General features: G+C 39.8%; 1 protein-coding gene across 4 annotated transcripts in view; it reads left to right on the plus strand.

Moving 5' to 3' along the window:
* The window catches only part of espn (espin), a 40,033-nt gene extending 20,641 nt beyond the window's left edge, over positions 1-19,392 (plus strand). For 2 of the 4 annotated variants that reach the window (XM_046397355.1, XM_046397357.1), the window contains exons 9-14: positions 785-1,019; positions 5,939-6,084; positions 7,020-7,397; positions 15,066-15,145; positions 16,312-16,323; positions 17,094-19,392. In XM_046397355.1, the coding sequence (XP_046253311.1) occupies positions 785-1,019; positions 5,939-6,084; positions 7,020-7,397; positions 15,066-15,145; positions 16,312-16,323; positions 17,094-17,241 (999 nt within the window). In that variant the 3' untranslated portion in view covers positions 17,242-19,392. Of the gene's footprint in view, positions 1-784; positions 1,020-5,938; positions 6,085-7,019; positions 7,398-9,431; positions 12,373-15,065; positions 15,146-16,311; positions 16,324-17,093 lie in introns of those variants that run through there. The other 2 variants (XM_046397353.1, XM_046397354.1) reach the window with 1 other exon arrangement.
* The last annotated feature ends 19 nt before the right edge of the window (positions 19,393-19,411 follow it).

Consider the following 19,411-nt stretch of genomic DNA (forward strand, 5'->3'; position numbering starts at 1 on the left):
GGGGCGACAATGATGAGCACGCGTCCAAAGAATGGAGGAGGGGCGGGGTCCAGTTGAATGTCACGGTCCATTAATTTGATTCCAGCAGGGTTACGGCACACTTTCAGAACGCGTCAGACACGTGCCTGCTGGGTGGGGGTTAAATCACTATCACTCACAGTAACAGATGGCTTCTTCCCACTGTTTCCCCTCAGAGTTTCTCCCCCTGGAGATTAGGTCATATTAGCACTGTTATTAGCAACAGGGTATTATGTCTTTATGAGTTGATTAAAGACGAAAGGAAGCAGAGGGAGGGCACATCTAACAGGGCTGCGTACATCTGTCACTGCTGACAGTGTGTGCAAGCATTTACTGCTCACTGCCAGCAGGAGATTCAGCTGATGTCCCAATACAAGGAGGGCGAACAAATTCACTATCATTTTTAGGTTTGATTGATTATTTTCGATTAATAAATGATTCGTTAATTTTTAACAAATTTTTTTTATTAACTAACTACTTTTCATTTGTTTTCATTTGACCTTATTTGACATGTTTTAAGAATATACAGCTTCAAAAGAAAAGCAACAATTACACCAATTGCCAAAGACAAAAAAAGGAAGGAAAAAAAAAGGAAAAAATGCATTTTAATCATCTGTGTTTCAGAGGTGTGGCCCATCGGTCACATCACTGTTATCAGTGACCAAATATTAGAGTTATACAACAACGTGGTTGCTAGGAGAAACCTTCCAGGAGTGCCTGCATCAGTGTGACTAATTCTGCTGTGCCCCTCCCTTTCCCCTTTCAGGGCTCCATGTTATTGGAGGAGCCCACCGACAACCCCGCCCACAGCTCTGAGAATGGTACCACGGAGGAATCGGTCGCGCCGCCACCTCCACCGCCTCCACCCCCTCTTCCCCCAAGCAACCCAACGCCAACACCTCCTCCGCCTCCTCCACTGCCCCCGGACACGCCGACCATCCAGAATCACTCGGCCAGTAGCACCTCCTCCAACCAGCGACGCCCTTCTTCTTCATCAGGAAGTGAGTGTCTCTGTTTTGTTTTGTTTTTTTCTTGCTCCATATTTTCTTTTCCTCTTAATTTCCTATTTTGTCCTGTAAAGTTTTTTAAAAAAGAAACGAAAAAGGCAATAGATTTCTGCACATTTTTCTGGTGAATGTTATGCTTCTACGCGTTATTCTACAATTATTCCTAGAAAGCAGAACTCCTATTATTAATGGACTCTGACTATCTAACTTATCTAACTGGTTAAAGATGAGTTGAGACTGACCCTATCCTAAATAACAGTTTATAAATTAATGATGTTGAGCTACCGTTACCCTGAGAACAGGTTTAGAGTTCAGCCATTTCCTTAAGTGCCTGTCGCTGCCCTGGATGCTGCTGTCTGACAGTGTGTGTGTGTGTGTTCTTGCAGCAGGGAAACTTTAACTGTTGTGAAGTATTTTAAATGGTACAAATAAACTGTACGTGGTTCCCACGAGTCTTGAAAATACATGAAGATTTTAGAATTGGAAAAGAAATGACCTGTGGGGTAGGATGTGGCAGTTTGTCATTCTCCAAAATACAGCAGTTTAACTTTTTAAAAACTTAACTTTTAAAATTAAAAAGTTTTTAAGTAATAGTTTTCCCTGTAAATTGGGTGATCCCTGATGACGTTCAAGATCATATAACCTATGATCATAAATTCTTACAGACTCACAGGACTTTACAGATAGATCTAAATAATTCATAATCAGCTACAAGACTAACTAAGCTACAGATTATATAGCAAATAACACACTTGGAAGTAAAATTAAGCGCAGCATACTCACATATGAAAGCAATCATAACCTAACCTGGATTAGAGTATTAAGCAGTGCCAACTTTAAACCTGAAAACACACACACAAAAAGGAATCATTATTTGTCAAAAAATGGGAAAATGGGAGAAACTTTCAGGTCCAAGAGGGATCCAAGATGCCATAGGTGCTCAGACATCAGACAATAGCAACATGAAGACTTTTTTTCTCTCTTGGTAGTAATTAACAATATTATACTAATGCTGTTCTAGTTCATTTTCATAACTGTCAAGCCAGCACTGTCCTTCTGCTAACATTGCCCAGTCATTTTTCTCCCCCTTAACCCCTTAATGGACATTTCTGTTTGCACGTTCTGTCTCTCACCTGCTCCATCTCCACCTGTTTCTCTCCATTTTTGTTTGTTTTGTGTTTTGTTCCCCCTTTTTTGCCTGCCATGGTCTGTCCTCACTGACGCTTTGTCAAGGCGGGGATATGTCTGCCTCTCAGGCAGAGGGAGGGGCACCGAAACAAATGAAGAGTAAGTACAAATTGTTCACCGGTCTTTGGACAAAATCAGTTCACTCTGTTCATTTAAAATAGACATTTTCTTATATGTCATAATATGTTCAAATCACAATCTAGAGTCTACAGGAGTCTGATAGATATGTCTCTAATATCACATCTATTTTAAAAGAGGTGAAGGAGTATATTTATTTCTAACAGGAGAAAAGGTGCAGGTGTAGATGATGTCCACCAGAAAGCAGTCAACAAGTGAACTGTGGGAAGTTCACTGTAAACTGAAACAAAACCACAATTACCAGTAAAGTCTGACAGACATCAACATGATTCCTTCAGAAAGTGGTTGAACTGAATCCATTTTCTTGTACAAGTTTTAATGCTCTGTTACTTTCCTTACATTCTGACCATTAAATAATGACCATCGCAGTGAAACTTTCCGGTCCACCACAAACCACAAAATTTTCTGGTCAAAACATCAACCTAAGGAAAAAAAATTCTCACCTGTACTTTGGTCGTAAAATACACTTTGAATATTTTCTGATAATTTTATAATTAGTAAAACATACACACAGTACACAGATAATAAAACTGGTTAAGAACAAAGTTTCTGATGAGGAGCATATTTGTCATGCACGCAGGATATGAAGAAGCTCATTATCTCAAACAAAGGTTTAAGTGAAGGATCGGTTCCAGCATGTGGCTTCAGCATTGAGTCGTCATAGCAAGAAGGTCAACTTCTAGTGCAGTGTTATAGTGTAATAAACAGCAACTTCATTTAAGTTTTAAACTAGTAATTGCCTCATTTAGGCACCTTTTACAGTCTATGCATTTCATCTGACGCTTGGTTCAACCAAAAAGCCATTTGTCTCATTTCTTTCTGCTCGACTTGCTGCCTAATGGAAGGGTAGCAATAAAATACTTCAACCTGTAGAGAGCAGTGTGTGCTCTCTAATACTATGATTTGTGCTTCAGTGTTAATCAGGTAATAAACAGGGAATTAGGTGGTCGTAAAATTAAAAACTGCCAACACAATTGAGAGCTTGTGACGAGTTTACTGCTCAGATACTCGTTGAGACGATGGCACTGAACCAGGTGGCTGGATGAAAATGCTGCTGGAACAATGCAGGTCTGACTTCCCCATTGTATTCTTTTGTTCGACAGAGGGAAGAAGATAATACTTTTTGTATTGCAAAGGAAACGTCTTTAAGTGAAGTGCAAAGGAGCCATGTGTGTAATGATAGGATTTGTTCTACAGCATTAACCAGGTCGTTAACAGGCAGTTTGGTGGTCATAAAGTTAAAGGCCACCAGCACGTCTGAGATCTCGTGATGAGTTTACAGCTCAGTAACTCATTGTGATGAAGGCAACAAACCAGGTGGCTGAGTGAAAATGTGTCTGCAGCACTCTGTAGACAGTTAGGAGTTCTTAATGTTTTCTAATGATTAACAGGACATGCACAGGATGCATCTCTGTCTGAAGTACATTTGAATTTCTCACCCAGAGCAGAAAACCTTTTGTGCTGTGATGTCCATCATGAGAAGCTATTTGTCAAATGTTCTCTCCCTGTCACAGCTCCACCCTCCTTATGCTCACTCTGGCACTCCCTTAGCCTAAACAAAGTACGCCAACAACATTTTAACCTTTAAACATATCTGATTGTGGATTTAAAAAAAATGTTCTGGAGCTCTGAAATGAAGATTTCTCAGGGTATTATGGGTGAAGGTAGGCCAAAATATAATTGTAATTTTTTTGTGACTAATGTGGTTATATTTAAATAAGAATATGTTTTACATTAACTTTATAAGAAGAGTTCTGGTAGCACTCATTGCACCTGGCAGTGAAGAGTTATTGACCAACGTAATCTGTTGACTGCAACTTTAAAAGAGCTGTCACATGTAAAAGTGTGTCAGGGTTCAGTGGCTTTTATCCATAAACTGTTCACAGGTTACACTGTAAGTGTGTACAACTGTGCATTATACAGGGCTCGGGGGTGTCTGTCACCACTCTTATTCTCTGTAATCCACTAAATGTCAGGTGAGATTGTACGCATGTCATGAACTTTTATGATTGTACGGCGGGTTTGCTGCGGTGAGGATTGGTCCAATACGGTGGACTAAAAAGCTGGGGATTGAAGGGTGACCCTGTGTGGGTGTGTATGTGCGCGCGCCTGTGTGTGCGCGCGGATGTGTGCGTGCAAGCGAGTGTTAATTCCTGGCAGGCTTGCCAATAGCTCGCTGTCACTTCCAGTTACTGGTGATTCCTTTAGATTTCCCCCGACTGTGATGATGGGTCTTTAATAGAAAGCTGCTCTCTCCTCCCCGAGAGAGAGAGAGAGAGAGAGAGAGAGAGAGAGAGAGAGAGAGAGAGAGAGAGGCAGAGCAAGGGAGAGTGAGGAGGGGTGGCAGTCCAGCAAGGCTTTGTGCCCATCTAGACCATTGTGGTCAACTCAACAGGGAACATTTTTATGGGAGGACTTTTTTTCCATTCCCCAATAGAAAATGAGTGATCAGTGAGGGACTAAGGATATTCAGTTCATTGGAGATTTGCGTTCACTAATACAGGTGAGGTAGCTGTTGGCTCTTGTGGTATCTGGGCCAAATTATGTGAAATTTAAATGCTGTAAAATAAATATGTGTTGTTGCTACAAATGGGACTTGCACATTATACTATCCTGTTTGATTAGAGGCTTTTCCAGCTACATTTTGAAAGGTTGTTGCATCAACAAATAGTTCCAGATTTTGGTACTTAAACACTGACATTTCAGCATGCTGTTTGAATAGATGTGTATCTGGTTATTTACGTTTTAATGTTAACATTGTGAAATGCTGATGTTTTGAAAAACTTCAATCAGTAAGATAAGACCTCACATGTAAGCACGACTTTGACATTGCCTGATTGCCATTTAAAGTTTCTTTTATTTTGTCTGTCTGTAAAAAGTGAAAACAAGGTTCCTTTGTAAAAGTATTACCTTTACGAGGTCGTAGTTGAAGTCTGTGTGAATTTGTTGCATTGTTCGCTATAAGCAGATTAGTGTCAATGGTAGCTGTATATTTTAGCATAGACCTACTTTTAAAAAAAGTTCAAAGTTCAGCAGTAGCTTAGCTGTGTATGCATCATGTGACATTCTGAAAGAGGTAGTGTGCTGCTTCTCTTTGAGTTCACTGTAGTGAAATAATTTTTAATTGCTCCTCCAATCTACTCCCGGCGCACTGTAACTGTTAACATAATGTACTAATGTGCTGAAATCTCATTGGTTTATTTGATTCGTCTCTGAGACGTGTTCAGTGCAGTTAGTTGTTGGAAAGAATACTGAATAATTCAAATTATGTCAACAATTTCGTAGAGATGTGTCTTAGGCAGAGACAAATGCCAGTGAAAGTAAACAAATCTAAAAAGAAAGTTTTCGAACTTATCAGTGAGAGACAACAGCTCAGCACACCATAATGACCTCATGCCACTCTCCATCATTCTTCAGGTCAGTATTGTTACCTGTCTGGTTGAATGAAATATTTAACACTGAAATGCCACCCAACCCTCCTCTCGCTTCCTTGTCTTCAGAGTATCTCATTCTCTCTTTCTCTCTCTTTCTATTCCTTCTCTCTTTCTACTCGGTTTCACTTTTCTACTCCATCATTTTGTCTACAGGCACAAAATCTTTCAACATGATGTCCCCCACTGGTGACAACTCTGAGCTGCTGGCAGAGATCAAAGCAGGGAAGAGCCTCAAGCCCACACCTCACAGTAAAGGCTACACTACTGTCTTTTCCAGCAGTGGACCCACAGGCAACAACGTAGGTCCACAACTTTCCTCCACTACTGATGACATATTTATATAACAATCAGTGCCAAATATAGCATTGCTCTTCTCATAAATGCAGCCACAGCTTTTTTGCGGCATGATTATGTATCCAGTGACATGCCTGTGGCAACCTGGATTCCATAAAAAAGTGAGATGCTTTCTAAAATGTGTAATACAGAATGTGATCATTTGGTAATCCTTTTTAACATATACTCAACTGAAAATGCTACAAAAATAATATATTTAATGTATTATTTTATCAACTTAATTTTTGTAGCCTTATGCTTATTCCAAATTTGATGCCAAACGTGTCAAATGAGAAAAGACTGGGAAAGTTGTATACTGTTCAGAAAACACCAGTTTGGAACATTGCACAGGTAAACAGGTTCACTGGTAACAGGTGATAGTATCATGACTGGGTATGAAAGGGTCATCCTTCAAGCCGGCAGCTGAAGCTTCGGATGAGGTTTGCCAGGACATTGTGAACTGTTGTTGGTAAAAATAGTTTGTTTGCAAATGATTGCATCCTGTTTTAAATTACATTTTAAACAACGCTTCCAGTTTGTAAAAAAATGTGGAGATAGTGTTTGTAAGGGTAAACCAGAGCTCTATAACCTCAGTGGATAGATCACTTTGGTCATGGGGAGTGTAGTCCTGTACTTAGCTCCATTTAGTTTTTTTATCTGTTCCAGGTTCAAATTCTATCATAGTTTTGCTAAGAAGCTTTCTCTGAGATATAATACAACATTGGTTCCTATAGATTATGAAGAAACTGGCAACCCATGATCTCAACTACTTAACACATCTCAAACGGTCAACACGATCATACATATGAGTTAAACTTGAGTGTCATGTGACACTCAATTTCTACAAGCGCCTTTGTCATGCCCTGTGCTCTCTTTTCCATCTCTTTCTAAATTTCTCCAGGGGAACATTTCATCTCCACCAGAGACCCGCACATCTAGCCCACCACCCAAGCAGTCTTCCCCACCACCATCTAATACGTCTGTCATATCCCCACCTGCCACCCCTAGTCCTAGCCCCAGTTCAACTGGCTCTGGATCTGGCAGGACTATGTCAACATCTGCTAGCTACGAGCAACTGCCTTCCAACTCTGTGATCAACGGGAACAGTGGTGGCGGCACAACAGGAGCAGAGTCAGGGCGGAAGACGAGCCTTGCTGATGTGGAGGCACTAGTGCCTACTCATGACGAACAGGGGAAAGCGATCCCTGAATGGAAGAGGCAGGTGATGGTGCGAAAGCTTCAGGTCAAGATGCAAGAGGAGGAGGAGCACAAGCGCAAGGTAGGCACGATTTTCAAGTCTATAGAAAGGTCCAGGTAGTTTTGTTGTGTCTTAGTTATCCCATTTGTGGTCCCATAACCTTGATTTTATGTGATTTCACTTTCAAATAATTAACAACACAAAGGGGATAGCTGGTGCTTGGATTTGAGTGTGGATTTTTGTGATTTTGAACAATGAGGCTGCATTAATGTATTTTAGTACTCATACTCATAGTTGTCAAACAGTGAGTTGAGCATGAAACATCCAGTGGGAGTCACAGCTACAAGTTCACAAGTTCATTTACCATCTATGCCTTCTTGCCATGACAGTCACAGGAAAATATTGTCAAATAAGCTGCAGTTCAGGATTTGATCACATTTTGAGCATTTTTGCAGTTGTCATCACCTGCCGCTAAACTTCAGGACAAATGCCGTAGCCCAAGTTATTTGCAAGGGTTTCAGTCAGCACACTGAACACTGAATAAACTTTGTGTCTAAATTCATTCGGCTTTAGAATAAATCCTCATCCACCTTTTTCTCTTGATGAAAATTCACTGAAGGTGTAATATTAGTAATTCATACAGTGGCAATTTGAACACTTGTTAGTCCTGTTAGGGCTCAATATATAAAATATGTGATTTTGACTGATTCAGTTTGACTGATAAATAATGTTTTGCCATTAAGGACTGCAATTTTGTACTCTTAAATGATCCAGTAGGGATAAATTTCTCTCCCTTGTCCTGAAGTGATACTGACATGTAGTGTTTAACACATTTGTTCAGATGCAGTGGCATAATTTCTAACTGGCTGTCAGGCCTGAACATAGTAAACTAGGATGACTATAAAGTATTTCACTGGTAAAGATTCTTCTGTAAATAAGGCATTGAAAGATACCTTATTAGTAATTGGATTGGACTGAGATAACACTAAATGTGCTCACCAATTTTGAAATTATTTCTTTGTTTCTTAATTTATCTGTATGCATGTTAATTTTTTTCCTTTTCATAGTCTTCACTAATGACAAAATACTCTTTGGGGTGCAGTGAATTGAATACTTGGCTACAATGCCCATCACAACATTAACACACGTGACTAATGGATTCACGGTGTGGGCTGGTGTTTGATGATGGAATTTTGCGGCTCCAAGCTTTTACATGCTGATTCAGTGGTGTGATGTGAGGCCAATTCACACTACAGGTCAACCAGGAACAACAAGTACTAAGTGAAAGGGAAAACTACATTTGTATATCACTTAGCTCCTAAAATTGCAAATACTGCAAAATGTATATTATATAATATAGGATAAATAGTGGACTATTAGGATATAACGAATACAATGGCTTTCATTTTCCAAACAGATATTGATATGTTGAAACACCACACCAAGTCCCTTGATCAGGGAAAAAAAAATCCTTGGTTGCACTGACCTCTGACAGTTTCAACTCTGCTGCACCTCTAACCACACCCAGTGTGGTTACGTATCACTGTTGGGTGTGGAATGAAGTGTGTCTGTCTGTTGCACTATGTCTGTATTCAAAAGTGTTGTAACATTGCACTATAGTGTCATGTTACATCATATTTTGGTTGCAGACATATGAAAAACTCAAAGCTGGGTTTCAGTAAAAAGCAGAATTCTCAGCATTTGATAGATACTCTTTAAGCTAACCAAGAACAAAAACTTAAACTGTACAGTTGCGAAGAAGGATTGAGCAAATACGGATCAGCAGTGTCATGTGCCTAAAAAAAAATGCAGATGTACACGGTGCAAATCTGTAAAGCTTATCAATAGTCTATACAAATCAATATCGGTATAATTCATTTATAGTTTACCAATTAATTCAAAAGGACAAAGCTTTTTCTGTTCTCTTTGACTCAAAAATCAAAAAGAGAATTTCTATGCTCGAGGCAGTGCCATTGCACCACTAAATCCATGTAAATCCTGTGTGTCAAGATGGATTTGCGCTGAAGTGTGTGTTCACACCAGGAACTTCAGGCTGAAGGAATACCTCCCTCCTTCCCTTTCTTGTCTTTTGGTCTTCTTTGACCTCTGATTTAGTTTGCCGCAAGCGGACATTACCAGCCTCAGGAATGGCACTACTCCCATGTCCACAATGCCATTCTGGGACCATTTGGGGAACTGATGACAGAGGACGACCTAAACCGTATTGAGAAGCAAATTGAGAACCTGCAGGTCATGCACAAGGTCTCAGAAGTTGAGAGGGAGCTGGAAGAACTGGAGCGGGAGCTTCACCAGCTCTTACCAGTTTCTACTGCTCTCAACCAAGGGCACTTTTCAGTCAACCCAAAACAGGTGCATGGCCAAGCTGAAGACCTTCCAGCCTGGTGCAGCAAGATTTCTACCCTTCTCAAGAGTATGGCCATTCTACTTGCCACGTTGGGGGGTAAGGAGATAGACATTTTGGATCTCATATGTTCCGGATATCCTCAAGAAGAAGGAAAGAATATGAGCATAGGTCAGTCTGAACCAGCGGGATCATTTGGCACAGGATTTATTGGGCGGTCTCAGTCCTTCTCAACAAGAGAGGATGTGGAGAAGGAGATACAGCAGTGCGGAGTTTCAGTGAAGAACCTCAAGGCCAACTATGAAATTCAGAATCAGTCACAGTCTGGAGATAACAAAGCAAATAGGGTGTACAAACGGAAGAGGTCACTCCCTGTGGTAAGTGAATGTAGTTATTGTCCAGACACAGTTCGTGAGGATGATGTCCCTTGTTCATCTGCTGGAGTCAGTCAGTCTCATACCAATGGAAATTCTCCTTCAGTGGAGGAATCAGTCTTACCTTTTGTTGAAGAGCCAGTTGTCGTCGCATCTCATGCACCTCAGACATATGCACCCTCTGAGGTAATAGCTCCACCTAATATTGAACAGTTCAACCAGGTTCTTTCTGCAGACCCCATTTTAAATAATGATCAACTAACAAGAAGCTTGGAGGTACAGACAGATCTAAGTTATGTCCAGGAATGCATTGAGATGAGAAAAGAGAGAATTGTTTTCCTGTTCCTGGAACACTGGAGGAAGTACACTATCTCTGAATCTTATCGGACTAAATATACTGTCAGAAGAGAAAATCATTTAGACGTAGGCTGGGAGGACTACAACCAATTTAGTGCACAAATAGGTGGAGAGATGCAGAGTGAAGATGACAAACTCCTCCTTTTCATGAAGTCAAAGCAGGTAGTGGGAAATCTTATTGGCCACTGGAGGACCATCATGAGTCAAGTGCCCACACGGCAAATCCGCAGGCTGAGTCGTGCCCAGATGATCTACTGGCCAGAGCACTTCTTGCCACATATTAACGGGTCTCCTGTGAGCTATGAAAGCCTAACCCTTGACCTCTTCATGCTTGGCTACTTCCAGTTGTTGGAAATGAACATGTCTCGCAGTGAGCGCAAATTCCGCCATCTCTTGTGCTATGAGATGTTTGACCGTCTTGGTAGCCAGAAATGGGAGATCATAAGGCAGTTTCACAAGGAGGTCATGGAGGAAATTGAGAAAGGGAAACGAGACTGGGCAGATGGTTTTGAGGACATAAAAATCAAGTATTTTGGAGACTCTAATGATGGTGGTGGTATGATGACAGCCTCTCTACGTTCCATGTCTCCTGACATGTCCTTTATGACAACGCAGGAGTCACTCCCTCCCCCACCCTCTCATCCTCCACCTCCTCCACCACCTACCTGTTCTGCACCCCTACCTCTAAATCCAGAGTCTGATTCCCCACCAGCATTACAATTAGCTATTTCTTCATCATCACCACCACCTGCTGCATCAATCTGCATATCTGACAATGGCCAGGATGTAGAGCAGAAAACCCAGATGACTTCACTGGAGGACATGGCACAGGGAGATGTAAAAGCCAGTGAGGCAGTGGTTTCTAATGGGAACAGTTCAGAGCAGGACCACATGCAGAGGGTGACAACCAAAACTGTACAACATACTGATGTAACAGCAAAAGCTGAGACACTGCAAGACAAAACAGAAAGCTCAGGACCAGTTACAGTGAAAAATGTTCCACCTGTTACTGTTAAAGTCACGGAGGAACCTCGTATTGATAAACCTCCACCCAGAGGTGAACATGATGAAAACTCAATTAAAGTCATCTATGAGCTAAAAGAGTTCAGCAATGAGGAGATCATCAGATACATTGATAGAAGCTTTGCTTTTTGGAAAGAAAAGGAAGCTGAACTTTTCGATATCTAACAACTATGTGAACAGAGTCCACTTGTTCAACTTAAGAAGGAATGCATAGAGAGGAGGGTCAGGGAAACTGACCTTCAAACTGGAAAGAAAACTAATCTGGTGTGTTAGCTCAACTGCAGCACAGCAAAGAGCATTCACTTAGCTGTATTAACTCACCTTCATGTGCTGAAGTGGATAACAAGACAGATTTGCTACAACCATTCAGTTTTGAATTGTGCTGAACCAAGAGCTCTTTGAATCTAATATGATTGACTGCCATGGTACACCACTGCTAGCATAACAAGTTTATAAAGGGAAAAGATTTGCCATAAAAGTCATGAAGTGTGTTTGCTTAGATCATCACTGTAATGAAGAGAATAACTGGTAAAACTCTACACACCTGTATTTAACATCTTAGAAGTTTGTGTTGTGGTTTACGAATGGCTGTCGTCTTTAAGTCTGTGACCTCGTGATTTTGTTCATGCAGTGCGTGCCTTTCAGTAGGCTGTAGATTGCACATATTGATGGTATGGTAAATGCAAGGCCTGCAGAAACAGCTCAGAGTTTGTTACTGCCTCATTAATGATTCAGAACTCGAAATTTGCAAACATTTTTTAACAGCAAATTAAAACATTCACTTGACAAAATGATTATCATCTAAACAAAACATCACATTAACTGTTTGTAATTCTTCTATTAAATCTGTCTCCTCTTTTTGTTACTTAATTTATAATGTGTGTTTTTGAAAAATTTGCTTAAACTTACCGCAGTTTTTTTTTTGTTCCTTTATTATTTGATTTCTACATTGCTGTTAGTAATAAAGTTTGTTGACATTTTTGTGATTATATGATTTTCGTAGTTTTTTCCAAACTCATTCTACTTTAACCGTTGGGTTTGCTCAACTCAAAGACGTGATCATCACAATATTTCATTTATCTGAACAGAAATCACACCGATAGACGTATCACCGACAGAGTCAGTGTGTGAAACACCAAGCTCTTGACTGTGTAATCCTCTGCTGTGATGCTTGTTTCAGAGAAGAACCACACTATTCTCATACGTCTCTCTGCAGCATTGAGATTATCTTCAAATAAACCTCTTAGCACCACCCGCAGTCATGCTATCTGTGGCTTACCTGAGCCATAAGGAGGTTACAGTGAATCTTGATCAACTCACAGCCCAAAAGGGAACACAGTCAGCTGGTAAACTTAAAGGCATATATATAGATAATTATCTACAGTATGTGTTTCAGACTTGGTGAATGGAAATAGCACATTCATAAAAGTGTGGGAATGTTTTGGGAATGCACAAGGACAGATATTTGTATATATATTTGGGATTCCTATTGAAGGTTTTTTCATGATATAAGCCTGTGTGGGCCAAAACTGGTGACAGGTAATATCCTATTATTTGCAGCTAATTCAGTCATCTCAGTCATGAAACACACCCCCAATCTTGTCTGCATCCAGCCTGACTCGCTCAGTCAATTTATGACCCACTCTTACAAAATACAAGATGTAATTGTCAACAAGCTGTTCCTTGGACATGTTTCATGGCATGACAAAAATTTGTTAAGACATCATAATTTGGCTGATTCTTAATAGGCTAATGCAATGTGCTGGCTGCACACTGGCTCACATGGGTGTAATCTGTTGGCACAACAGATGATGAGAACCTAACCACAAAAACAAATACATTTTTTATCAGGTAGAGGTTATGTAGAGTGTTGTTTAATTTTTCCTTCCTTTTCATTGTTTTCTACTGAAATGGCCCAGCAACACTTCTCTAAACTTTAATTTGGCCTGAAGTAAATTTGTTATAAAGCTACTGTTGTTTGGTTTAGTCAGACTAGTATCAATATTAACACATGCACATGCACATACATAATAATTTGCAATTGCTTCTTTACTACTAGTAATATTACATTGCTGCTGTTGAATTGTGTTAAAAGCCTTTTATAGCCAACAGTGCTGTGACTGTTGATAATGAAGTAACATTCAGTTTTATTTGAAATGAAAATTAAACTTTGATGACATTTGTTGTCACTGGAAATGGATACTGCTAACAAGGTACATATATTTTAATTAAATGGTACATCAGTTTTGCTTTATATAAAGCTAACAAACTGTAAGTAAGAGACAAAAGTAGGGTGAAAATCTTCTATCACTGAACGTTTGGGTGTCATGGATGACATGACCCATTTTAAAGTAACTAACATGTAAAGCTGGGAGCAGTGCAGTGAGTTGCCTTATTTCAGTGTTAATCCAATCCACATTATACCTTGTGAATTGATTACCAATGTGCAGTTTAACTCTCTTCATAGCAAATCTATCACATAGATTTTTTGTTTGGATTTTTTTTTTCTTTCTCTGTAATTCCCAGGGGAATCATTAAAAATTCACTGTGTAGATTATCTTACCTGGATTCATGTTTGCCAGGGCAAGTGAAAAGCTTTAGTAAGAGGAATATAAACGGGTAATGTATCTTGTCAGGCGAAGATGAGAAATCCAAGATGGCTGCCCCTCCCTTCCCCCCTCTACACCTCCGATTACAGCCTGAAAGAGAGAAAAGGATCCGGTTACTGTTTGTGTGTGCTGTCTGAGAGAACGCCCTGAAAACTGTGTCCCATTCATTTTAAGAGCTTTATTTTACAAGGGAAGACTATTGTGAACTCTGTTTGCTGAACTTACAGCAGTTTACACAGATCATTATATGCAGTGTTCAGTCTTCTCAGTCTTCCATAAAGGCTATTGTTCAGAAATTGACATTTGAGTATGTGTGCGTTGGTTGGATTAATAGGTTGGAATAATGTTTGATAACAGTTCTTTTTTCTTTGTATGTTTCCCTGCCCTTTCTAGCATGTAGACAGACTTTATGAGAGACTGCAGGCATGGAACATCACAAAATCATCTTTGATTGATTGTGATCGATTTGTTGTGGTTTTGAAAACCCTTGACAACCAAATTTTTTTTTTTTAAATGTTTTACAACCACCTAGGAACTCAAACTAAGTGTGTATGATGCAAGTGTGGGACACAGTTTATTGCATTAAAAATCAATAAATTATATCATGTTTTATGTATATTTTGTGATCACTTCAGCTTTATCATTCAGTCCTAACTTGCAGCTTGAAGGGCTTGAATACTTCTCCTCCTCGAGTGATAGGACTAGTGGAACAGAAGGACCTGTGTAGTTACAGGATACTGATAATGATGGTGTCCTGAAACAATATAGATTGTATTAAATGTACTGCATTTCACAAGTAGAGGAGGGTTACAGAGACAGTGTATTTCAAGCTATACATTATGCATTTTCTTTGAAAGACAACTCAATTTTTACTTGAAATCTTGACATTTGTCTGAGGGTGATCCCTCTAACAGGGGTTGAGAGGATACAAAGCGGGATAGGAGGGCTGCTGTTACAATTGCAATCCTTTACTGACTGGTATGGGCCGTTATCTGTCTCTTCCCTGACCCCTCTGTCTCTGTAGGCTGAGGAGGAGGCTGCTCGCCTGGCATCAATGCCAGCCTGGAGGAGAGACATGATGAAGAAGAAAATAGAAGAAGAGAGGTGAGCAACGAAACTGTGTTTCTATTTTTTATTCTGGGGAGATTGTGCTCATTGTTTTTGTCTATGTTAGTGTGTCTCCTCTTCAAGAAACCCCTTAACATTAAGGATGTGAAGTTCATTGGAAGACAAATAATCCAAGAGCTACGTGCAGTAGCATCACACAGTTCCTGCTAAGATTAATGCTGTGTCATCCACAGTGTGAGATCTGGAGGTTGTACATGATGCTGAAGTCAACCCTGTATGCCTCAAACAAATCTGAGATGCATAAGATGTATGGTGGCACATTATGTTGATAGAAGCATACGTTTTCTACTGTTTTGATTAGCAAATGCACCTCTTTGTAGCCAGTATAAGCTGGGGCATTCAGACAACACTAAATCAGACTATGTGGCAAGAAAACATTGCTTGCACCTTTACACCACCATAGTGTGGTTTTAACATTCAGTGATGAGGCCTTTTTGCACAGCACTGTTACAATGAACTCTCTTAGTATTTTTGTGCCTTTCCTGTTAGCTTGAACAATTGATGCAGCTGTCCTGATGTCTCTCTGTGTTAAATTCACTCACTGGACAGCACTAAGTCTTATTTCTGATATTGTATCTACCATATCTGGCACTTGTTCTCACAGTGCTGCATGTCTGGGGCCTTACAGTATAATCCCTCTAGGCCACTGGAATGTAATGCAAGTCAAGTAGGGTTTGAATCTGTGGTTTACAGTTTGTTATTCAGGGAGCAGTTTGGGAACCAAAAGATGTCCTTAAAAATGTCAGTGTCCGTTCAGCTGGTAGAAGGGTAACCAGGTTCACAAAGACATTTTGAAATCTGGAGTACTTGAACCTAATCACAACTGCTGCTTTGACTGTTGGATGTGGGTTTAGTATAAGATAACTCAAAGGTGGTTTAATTGTGAGATACAAAAAACTCCAAATGAATGAATTTGTTCTATTTTGACCTTCCATTTATCTGTCTTTACTGTGTTGCGTTACACATTTCACTGAACTATAGTGAATCTGCACTTAATGCTGATTATGTGACCTCCTCCTTTTGTTTTGTCATTGGCAAGCCTCCTAACAATGTCCTAATGGCTTTAACTTGTGGAATAAGCTGTTGCTGTTTAAGATATTTACACCTTTTCTCCTTGTGCTTATGTTCTCCTGATGTGAAAGGGAACAAAAAAGGTAAGAAAAACTTGATTTATTCCACATATTAATGTTTGTTTCATTCTCTTGTAAAACATGTTCAATGATAAGAAAACAAGTAACCAGAATTTCCTAATGTATCCTGAGAGTATGAATCTGTGATCAAGGTTTCCATCTAGTGGTCAAAAACTTGTCATGTTATGTCCCAGGATGGTACAGACCATGGGGAAAAAAGCCTTTAAAAAATCACACAGGGTTAAAAAGATGAATCATAAGTGACATAGGGTATTAAACCTGCTGAGGAGCGATTTGTACATCAATATAGGCCTGCATCCTTACAGACTTATCTGTATTCACTTTCTCATGCCAAAGCCCTCTAAAGAAGGCCACAAATTCGACTCCATCTGATAATAATTTTGCTTTCAGATGGCTTATAACAGAAAGTGTATGAAACACATCATAGATTCTGCCTTTGTGTGACTTATGAATGACATTATAGTGAAAATAAATAACTCCCCTTTTTGCTAGGGACCCCCTGCAATGAAAAACGTCTACTGAGGAAGATACTGTATATGCAGAAATACTTTTTATTGCAAGAAGTATGTGGACAACCCAGTCCGCGACACCAAAGTACCCAAAACAGTTTATACTTTTTCATGGTTTATGTATATCATTTTGTTTTGTATAAACTGGTTTAGGGGGAGATTTCATGATTGTTTTAACAAAACCTTATAAAACTATCCATACATTTCTAATTTTGATTTTTCTTTCTCAACTTTTGACCACTTTTCCTTCATGGATGCATCCAGAAAAGCAGAGCAGCAGGCCAAACAGGCTAAGGAGAAAGAGGAGAAGACGGAGCTGGAGCGACTACGGACCCTGGGCTACGACGAGACCAAGCTGGCCCCCTGGCAGCGACAGATCATCCTGAAGAAAGGGGACATAGCCAAACAGTGAACTGGGCCTCTGTTCCTCTCATCTGACCCACGGCAGTCCCGACCTTCACACGCCCACCTCTAGGCCTTCACCGAACACCTCCCCCTCCCTGATCCTTCACTCTGCACTGTACACTGAACAGTGAGGAAGACCTTGTCCTCTTTCAACCCTGTCGCTCTCTCCCCGGAAACACAGGACTGTGCTGTGGTTGCTGCTCTCCTCACCAGCTCGATTTGGGTGAAACACAGCAGTGAAACACCTCCCACTGAACGTTTTGTGGACTCAAACTCTTGGTCTTTTAGTGCTAACAGTAGCTGTGACATGCAGATTCTCCTCACTGAAGACATTTGCTATAAATGCACATGTCCTTAATTAAACTGAGATCATCTGCACTATCTATCTATCTATCTATCTATCTATCTATTTGCTTTCCTGAAAATCAATAGAAGCTTTTTCACATAGAACTTTACACATAGAGGTTTGTGATAGATGAGAGGAAATTGAGGGAAAAAGCCTGTAATCGCATGTATATTTCCCCCTTTATTAGCCATACTCACCATTATGTAATGAATGGAAAAGTAGCTGGCACGGACATACTCGGCAAAGGCTTATTGAACCCTGAAGCAGCTAATGCATTCTGTAGACAATATCACATGCTTATCACGTAATGTTAGCCATGAGATTTTTGTATCAAGCTCCTAGAAGCACTTTCTAAATTGTTTCATTTTGCTGCCAGAGTTGTAATCCTAAGACTGCTCAAAGAAATCTGTTTCCTTAGATAAGCTTGTTGTCATTTCTCTGTGAATTTGGAATATTGATATATATCCTATTTTAAATGATGTAAAGATGATGTAGCTGTGCAAATGAAATTTTATCAATAATCACTGGACAAAAGCTGCAAAGCTCCAATTTAATTTTTCTATATGTGACCTGAAAGTTCAGCTGTTGTGATCATGAATGTGAAATGTCGTGTGCATGTGTAATGTGTATCAGTCGTGTTCTGATGTATTATGAAGCATGTTTGACTTGGGGACCCTGGTTATTCATTGAAAGACAAAAGAAAAACAAAGACACGCGAAGTGTCGAAGTGGGCACAATCCAATCTGAACATGGCCTCTTTAAAACAAAACGTGTGAAAAGCAGCATCTTACACAGACGGCTCATCTGCGCACTGAGTATTGCAAAAGCAGAGAAAAGTCATCAGTTTGTCCTGTGTCCTGTTCCGGCCTTTGTCCCACTTACCTGGTGGATAAATCTTTGATGAGGTGATCTGCTTACAGAACGCAGAGTGCTCTTTGTCAGCCCCAAACAGCTGTAACATCTACAATGTACTGCTCTTTAGATAATGCCAGCAGCATATTAGTAATCTGCAGCAGCTAGTTTGGATACTCAACACTTTGTCTTTTTAGCTGGAAGATATGAGTAAAAATGAGAGGAGCAAGACTTTAACAGTGTACTGTATAATTCACCCTAGATATTCTGGAGATTCTTCAGATCAGTTTTACATGACAGAGCTGACGCAAATGGCAGGCTTATTATTACACAGCTAATCTTACGTGTAAGTTCTCTGGTCTAAACAGTTTTTCTTGTCCCAGGTTTTGAAGCACTACTTGGATTCACACATTTGTTGGGAATGTTTTCATCAATTTGGGTCTAAATGCAGAAATGTGGGAAACATTTGTTGAATGAGACGCATTTTTAATATTAGCTGAGCATGAATCTGTCCACTGAACCTCACAACCATGCCGGATGAGCGTGACACACAAATATTCCCACGGGATGGAAAATATGCTGTGTTTACTACATGTATGTTGGATGTACATTGTTACAAATGTAGGGTAACGAACGCACACATCATGTCAACAATAAAGACATGGTTGGGGAAACATTTGGACGTATTCTAATTCACTGTCATCGGATGCCATATGATGTTGAAATTGAAAATGATGTAAACGTCATTGCCATTTGATTTTCTATATATATATATATATATATATATATATATTTCAACTCTGTATATAGTGACCCTCTCAGAATTTTGTCATTTCGTTGTTTCCATATTGCATTATATTACATGTCTCAGCCTTGCTTGAATAGAACATTGGCTAATTCATGTATAATTGTATTTTCAGATTGTTAAAAATGAAGACAATAAATCTTTTAATCACTAAACAGTGTTGAGTGTGCTTAG

The sequence above is a fragment of the Scatophagus argus genome, chromosome 8 (assembly GCF_020382885.2).
Source record: "Scatophagus argus isolate fScaArg1 chromosome 8, fScaArg1.pri, whole genome shotgun sequence".
Classification (NCBI taxonomy): Eukaryota; Metazoa; Chordata; class Actinopteri; family Scatophagidae; genus Scatophagus; species Scatophagus argus.